The sequence below is a fragment of the Somniosus microcephalus genome, unplaced genomic scaffold (assembly GCF_052327205.1).
Source record: "Somniosus microcephalus isolate GS21.2 unplaced genomic scaffold, FLI_Smic_1.0 unresolved_chr1, whole genome shotgun sequence".
In the NCBI taxonomy this organism is placed as follows: Eukaryota; Metazoa; Chordata; class Chondrichthyes; order Squaliformes; family Somniosidae; genus Somniosus; species Somniosus microcephalus.
The window spans coordinates 4,704,945-4,712,971 of NW_028225179.1; the positions used below are offsets into that span (position 1 = coordinate 4,704,945).

At 52.7% G+C, this 8,027-nt stretch overlaps 1 protein-coding gene across 1 annotated transcript; it reads left to right on the plus strand.

Moving 5' to 3' along the window:
• The first annotated feature begins 577 nt into the window (after nucleotides 1-577).
• LOC147093329 (uncharacterized) lies at nucleotides 578-4,133 on the plus strand. The gene has a single exon (XM_085974265.1). It carries the CDS (start codon nucleotides 817-819, stop codon nucleotides 2,359-2,361), a length of 1,545 nt encoding a protein of 514 aa, XP_085830391.1. The 5' UTR covers nucleotides 578-816; the 3' UTR covers nucleotides 2,362-4,133.
• Nucleotides 4,134-8,027: the final 3,894 nt, after the last annotated feature.

Here is an 8,027-nt window from a genome sequence, read left to right on the forward strand (position 1 = left end):
CCCGCCTCTCCACATTTAAAGGGACACCTGCCCCCTCCACATTTAAAGGGACACCCGCCCCCCTCCACATTTAAAGGGACTCCCTCCCCCCCTCGTGTGTTTTTCTGATTAAAGGGACTGTAACAATCCCCCAGCCACCGCACTTTAGCAAGGATGTGAAAGACATTGAGAGCCAGCCAGTGGCTCCGTTGGAAGCACCCTCGTCTCTCAGTCAGAAAGTTGTGGGTTCAAAGTCCCCACTCCAGGGACTCGAGCACATAAACCTAGGCTGACGCTCTGGGGCAGTGCCGAAGGAGTGCCGCGCTGTCGGAGGGGCAGTACTGAGGGACCGCCGTGCTGTCGGAGGGTCAGTACTGAGGGAGCGCCGCGCTGTCGGAGGGTCAGTACTGAGGGAGTGCTGCACTGTCGGAGGGGCAGTACTGAGGAAGTGCCGCACTGTCGGAGGGCCGTCTTTCGGAAGAGACGTTCAGGTGGACATAAAAGATCCCATTATTTTGAAGAAGGGCAGGAGAGTTATCCCCGGTGTCCTGGCCATTATTTATCATGTAAATTGGCTGCAGTGTTTCCCACATTACAACAGCAACTACACTTCATAAAGTAATTCATTGGCTGTAAAACCGTTGGTCGTGAAAGGCGCTGTATAAAGGCCAGTCTTTCTTTCTTTTCTCTCCTGTATTTACATTAATTAATTACTTATATAAACCTCTTTTACTGTCTCTTGCAAGGGGAGAATTGCAGACGGGCAGCTTAACGCAAACTTCACACGAAGATCTGACAGAGTCACTCGATTCATCAGGACCTGAATATCATCGACATATGGAAGCGGAAAGCAGCAATCAGACTGCGGGCAAACTGCACACGTGTCTTGTGTGTGGCCGTGGATTCAACCGAACGAGCAGCCTGGGGAGGCACAAGTGTAACCAAAGCAAGGAGAGTCTATGCAAATGTCGGGAATGCGGGAAGGGATTCAGTTGCCTCTCCGAGCTGGAGACTCATCAACGCAGTCACTCCGTGAAATGGCCATTCACCTGCTCCGTGTGTGGGAAGGGATTCGCTCATTCAGGCTCCCTGTGGAGACACCGGCGAGTTCACACTGGGGAGAAGCCGTTCGCCTGCTCTCTCTGTGAGAAGAGGTTTAACCAGTCTTGCAACCTGTTGATACACGAGCGTGTTCACACCGATGAGAGACCTTTTCAGTGCTTCGACTGCAAGAAGGGCTTCAGAAGATCCAGCGAACTGATACAGCACCACCAGCGAGTTCACACCAGGGAGAGGCCGTTCACCTGCTCCGTGTGTGGGAAGGGATTCACTCTCTCCTCCACCCTGCTGACACACCAGCGAGTTCACACCGGGGAGAGGCCGTTCACCTGCTCTGAGTGCGGGAAAGGGTTCACTCTCTCCTCCACCCTGCTGACACACCAGCAAGTTCACACCGGGAAGTGGCCGTTCTCCTGCTCCGAGTGCGGAAAAAGATTCACTCGTCCCTCCTCTCTGCGGGAACACCAGCTGGTTCACACTGACGAGAGGCCATTCTCCTGCTCCGAGTGCGGGAAAGGATTCACTCGTCCCTCCACTCTGCGGGAACACCAGCGAGTTCACACTGACGAGTGGCCGTTCACCTGCTCCAAGTGCGGGAAAGGTTTCACTCGTCCCTCCGCTCTGCTGATACACCAGCGAGTTCACACTAACGAGAGGCCATTCTCCTGCTCCGAGTGCGGGAAAGGATTCCGTCGTTCATTCCATCTGCAGACACACCAGCGAGTTCACACTGACGAGAGGCCATTCACCTGCTCCGAGTGCGGGAAAGGATTCACATGTTCCGACTCCCTGCGGGAACACCAGCGCGTTCACACTGACGAGAGGCCGTTCACCTGCTCCGAGTGCGGGAAAGGTTTCACTCGTCCCTCCGCTCTGCTGATACACCAGCGAGTTCACACTGATGAGAGGCCATTCTCCTGCTCCGAGTGCGAGAAAGGATTCCGTCGTTCATTCCATCTGCAGACACACCAGCGAGTTCACACTGACGAGAGGCCGTTCACCTGCTCCGAGTGCGGGAAAGGATTCACACGTTCCGACTCTCTGCGGGAACACCAGCTGGTTCACACTGATGAGAGGCCGTTTAAATGTTCCGACTGCGACAAGAGTTTCAAATGCTCCAAGGGCCTGGAGATACATCGACGCATCCACACCGGGGAGAGGCCGTTCAGCTGCTCTTGCTGCGGGAAGAGGTTTGCCCACTCATCCGGTCTTTGGAAACACCAGCGCACTCATACTGGGAAGATGCCGTTCCCCTGCTCAGTGTGTGAAAAGGGATTCACCAGTTCAACTCACCTGCTGAGACACCAGCGAGTTCACACCTGAGCGCACTAGTCCCATTCTGCTGTTAATCACATGAAGGACTGTTCTGTGTTAATAATGGCAATTAGGGGGCTGGGGGGGCGGTGGGGCGGTTTGAAGATGCTGATAACCCCAGTAACTAGGCTGGAGTTTAAGAGGGTCAGCCTCGGCTCAGTGGGTGACACTCTCACCTCTAGAGTCAGAAGATTGTGGGTTTGAGTCCCACTCTGGAGACTTGAGCACGTAATCTAGGCTGACACTCCGGGGCAGTACTGAGGGAGAGCTGCTCTGTCAGAGGTGCCATCTTTACGATGCGATGTTAAACCGCTGCCCCGTCTGCCCTCTCGGGTGGGTGTAAAAGATCCCGTGGCCGCTATTTTGAAAAACGGAAGGGAGAAAGGATCTCGACTTGGAAGATCAGGAAGTAGATGTGAAACTGTAATGTCACTCGAAATGATTGTAAGACTGAATTTAACTGTGACTGTAATAATTTTATTTTGTAGGTAACAGAGCGTGAGAAAACCCAGTCCGAATCCAGTATGAGGTGATTTTGGTGGTGCCTCCTGTGTCACTACCACCACAACTACCATGCTTTACGGGTCTAACAGGACCTGTCCCTGTGGTAAACCACTGTCATACCTGTCTGTGTCTGTATGTGTATTCCACTAGGTACAGGTCTGGACATGCCTCGGCTGACGGTTGAGCGAGTAACAATCAGGCTTTTATTAACTAAAGAATGAAGGTCTAGTCTCGAGTGGTCGACCCGTCCAGAATACTAAGGGACTGGGAGGTGGTCACTTATATACCTGGAATAGTGGGAGGAGTCAGCCGAGGCATGTCCAGACCTGTACCTAGTGGAATACACATACAGACACAGACAGGTATGACAGTGGTTTACCAGCTCATAAACGATGAGCCCCGGTCGCTATGGATATAGCTGGGGAAACCGAACAGGGTGAAGAGGCTGTTCAGAGATTTAATGACCGTGGCACTGGTCATGTCCGGGCAGGGGATAGCGAACGGAAACCGGGAGTACTCGTCAATGATGTTGAGGAAGTACACATTGCGGTCGGGGGAGGGGAGAGGCCCTTTGAAATCGACGCTCAGGCGTTCGAAAGGGCGAGTGGCTTTTATCAGATGGGCTCTGTCTGGTCTATAAAAATGCGGTTTGCACTCAGCGCAGACTTGGCAGTTCTTGGTCATGGTCCTGACCTCCTCGATGGAGTAAGGCAGGTTGCGGGCCTTGATGAAGTGGAAGAACCTGGTGACCCCCGGGTGGCAGAGGTCATTGTGGAGGGCCCTCAGCCTATCGATCTGCGCGCTGGCGCAGGTGCCACGCGATAGGGCGTCTGGGGGTTCATTGAGCTTCCCAGGCCGGTACAAGATCTCGTAATTGTAGGTGGAAAGTTCGATTCTCCACCTCAAGATCTTGTCATTTTTGATTTTGCCCCTCTGCTTGTTGTTGAACATAAAAGCAACTGAACGCTGGTCAGTGAGCAGGGTAAATCGTTTTCCGGCCAGGTAGTGCCTCCAATGACGCACAGCCTCCACGATAGCCTGGGCCTCCTTCTCGACCGCGAAGTGTCTGGTCTCCGGGCCCTGGAGGGTTCGTGAGAAGAATGCCACAGGTCTCCCCGCCTGATTAAGGGTGGCGGCCAGAGCGAAGTCGGATGCATCGCTTTCCACCTGGAAGGGGATGGATTCGTCCACTGCGTGCATGGTGGCTTTGGCAATGTCTTCCTTGATACGGTGGAAGGCTAAGCGGGCCTCTGCCGTCACGGGAAAAGAGGTGGACTTGATCAGCGGACGGGCTTTGTCTGCATAGTAGGGGACCCACTGAGCGTAGTAGGAAAAAAACCCTAGGCACCTCTTCAGAGCTTTTAGGCAGTGGGGCAGTGGGAGTTCCATAAGGGGACGCATCCGGTCCGGGTCGGGACCGATGACCCCGTGTTCCACAACACAGCCAAGGATGGCGAGGCGGTCTGTGCGGAATATGCACTTCTCCTTGTTATATGTCAGGTTCAGGAGTTGGGCGGTGCGGAGGAATTTCTCGAGGTTTGCGTCATGGTCCTGCAAGTCATGGCCGCAGATGGTCACATTATCTAGGTAAGGGAAAGTGGCCTGCAGCTCGTTTTGATCGACCATCCGGTCCATCTCCCTTTGGAAGACAGAGACCCCGTTGGTAACGCCGAAGGGAACCCTAAGGAAGTGATAGAGGCGGCCGTTTGCCTCAAAAGCAGTATACTGGCGGTCTTCAGGGCTGATGGGGAGCTGGTGGTACGCTGATTTCAGGTCAATGGTCGAAAAGACGCGGTACTGCGCGATCTGGTTGACCATGTCAGCTATGCGGGGGAGTGGGTAGGCGTCCAGCAGGGTGTAGCGGTTTATTGTTTGGCTGTAGTCGATGACCAGGCGTTGTTTCTCGCCGGTCTTAACGACCACAACCTGGGCTCGCCAGGGGCTGGAGCTGCCCTCAATAATCCCCTCCTTCAGGAGCCGTTCCACTTCGGTTTTGATGAAAACCCTGTCCCCGGCACTGTATCGCCTGCTCTTTGTGGCGATGGGCTTACAGTTGGGGGTGAGGTTAGCAAACAGTGGGGGGGGGTGGGACTCTGAGTGTGGAGAGGTTGCATCTGGTGCGCGGCGGGCAATTTGGAGGCTGCTGGCTGCGGACTGTGAGTGGGGGGAGGGGGCCACCGTACGCCATTGTAACGCTTTTGAGGTGGCACTGGAAATCCAACCCCAGTAGAATGGCAGCGCAGAGGTCGGGCAGGACCAGGAGTTTAAAATTATTGAACACAGTCCCGCCTACTACTAGTGTCACCACGCAGTAGCCGCCAATGTCCGCTGACTGGGACTCGGAGGTCATAGAAATCCGCTGGTGCGCAGGCAGGACTGGGAGAGAGCAACGCCGCACCGTGTCGGGGTGGATGAAGCTCTCTGTGCTCCCGGAGTCAAAAAGGCAGTTTATTGCATGGCCGTTTACCTTAACGTCCATTTTGGACCGAGCTAGCTGGTGCGGTCTCGTTTGGTCCAGCGTCACAGAGGCCAGTGTAGGGGTCGGTGTGTCGCTGCGAGTATCAGATGGGGGGGGGGGTTGGCGGTCTGCTGCGTCCCGGCTGGTGTCCAAGATGGCGGCGTCCATGATTCCCATGTGGCTGGAGTCGTCCAAGATGGCTGCTGCTGCGGTGGTTCGCACATGGCTGGGGAGGCCCAAGATGGCGGCCCGCACGCGGCGCTGTTGGGGGCCCAAGATGGCGGCTCGCACGGCCCACACGCAGCGCTGCTGGCGTTTGGGGTGGCTTTGGCCTTGCAGACGCTGGCGTAGTGTCCCTTTTTCCCGCAGCCCGAGCAGGTCGCATTCTTCGCCGGGCAGCGCGCTCTGGGGTGTTTGGCCTGGCCACAGAAGTAGCATTTCTGGCCTTGGGATACTGCTGTCTGGCTTTGGGACACTGCTGCGGTAGTTGGGCCGTTGTTGGGCTGTGGCTGGGGTGGCACGGTGCTGTGGGGCTGTCCTACCGTGTCCCAGGTTGTCGTTCCCCGCGGCGTCCACGGTGCAGAGGAGTAGGCATCCATGCCCTGGAAGGCTGCGTCCAGCGTTAGTGCGATGTCGGAGGCTTTGTCGAGGGTGAGGTCACTCTGCTCCAGCAGTCGCTGTCGGGTGTAGTTGGACCTGTGGCCCGCTACGAAGGCATCCCGGATCAGTTCCTCCGTGTACTTAGTGGGCGTTACCGCCTTACACCCACAGGCCCGGCCAAGCACGGACAGTGCTTGGAGGTATTCCTCAGTCGATTCCCCAGGTTGTTGCTTGCGACTCCCCAGAAGGTGCCTAGCGTATACTTCGTTCACAGGGCGCGTGTACTGGGTCTTGAGGAGCTGGAGGGCGGCTGTGTACGAGGTCGCGTCCCGGATGACTGAGTACACTCGGTGGTTCACCTTGGAGAACAGGACAGACAGTTTGTCCGCATCCGTTTCGACCGCAGTGGAGGCAGTCAGGAATGTCTCGAAGCACGTGAGCCAGTGAGCAAACTTGGTGGAAGCGTCCGCTTCCCGACTGTCCAGGTCCAGGCATGCTGGTGTGAGGATCTTCTCCATTATAAAAAATTTAGTTAATAAAATTGATGCGCCATCAATTACTCAAAAGACTGAGGTTGAGCGAGTAACAATCAGGCTTTTATTAACTAAAGAATGAAGGTCTTGTCTCGAGTGGTCGACCCGTCCAGAATACTAAGGGACTGGGAGGTAGTCACTTATATACCTGGAATAGTGGGAGGAGTCAGCCGAGGCATGTCCAGACCTGTACCTAGTGGAATACACATACACATACAGACAGGTATGACAGTGGTTTACCACAGTCCCATCAACCAACACGTTTTTAAGTAGGAGCTGCACAGTTATGTGGCACAATTCAGACCCGACATTCCCCTATTGTTTGAGGGTTTCAGTGAGCTCATGATACGACTGAACGCCTCCCTAAAGCATTTTTTGTGTTTTGGAGCAAGACAACTGGAGAATAGATATTGAAATTGAAAGCATAAGGGACAACACACACTGGTGGGATATTGGGCTTAATACATCAGCATGCCCTTAGGCTCGTATTATTTCACACGCTCTGGTTGTTCTCCAACTTGAAATGATTTTGTATTTGAGATATGTAACCCATGTAGTAAAACTTTGAACTATGTAAGATCAGAAGTTTGTTTAAGATCTACCCAGTTAAACACAAATGTCACAAGGTAGGGAGTCAAAAATTGTTAGGACTAATAAGACAACATAGGGACAAACATGGAAATTCCTCATTGGATTAGGATAATTTCCCATGTACTGGTCATAGCCCAACTTGTAGTAATGATGTGCTTACTACACCTGCTACCTGAAACACCTAAAGTCCAATGCCCAATCACATTTAAATATGATCACAGCCCAGAACATGTTAGAGTTACATAAACGGAAGAAAAATAATCCATATGTAAGATTTTAGTTTTGAGGGGTCAGCAAATGCCTCGCCCTCAAGGTCGGGATATGTAGGATAGGGTGCACCTGTAGGATTTAGTAAACATTATTAAGATTCGATAACCACTCTAATATAACTAAAATATGTGAAATTGTATGTTAAGATCCAAAAAGCCTGTATAAAATGGAGAATGACTGAGAGCAAAGCAGGATGGGATTATGCCAACCTGACTAAAAAGCTCTGTTTAAAATTACTGAAGTAATGGAATGTTGTGCTAAGTTTATGGAGACGAGGAATTCAGCAATATTATGCTTAAAGAGATAAAAACTAGAGAGATAGATAAGAGTTGGAGACGTCCTTCATTGGTCCAGCTATCGGATGGACCGACTGTTTTGTCAACATTCTAGGGAGTGTTCTGTGAAAAGTGAACATCTGAGATAAGGGTACTTTGTTATGCATGGAGAAAAAGTCAGAAGGATCAAACAAGGTCATAAGGTGGGTAACGAGGGAAGCAAGACTTTTTACCAGGTGTTAGAGGGTTAATTACTGCCACGTAGGCAAAACAAGAGGGAAAAGGGTATAAAGATACAGTTTTTGATCATCGAAAGCAGCGTACCGTGTAACCAGAGATTGATAGGAGCTTCGGTCAACAGAACACAGCAAGATCCCAAGTAAGCGCGCATGGGTCAACGGAACACAGCAAGATACATCAGGAGACTTGCGCCACGCTCACTCG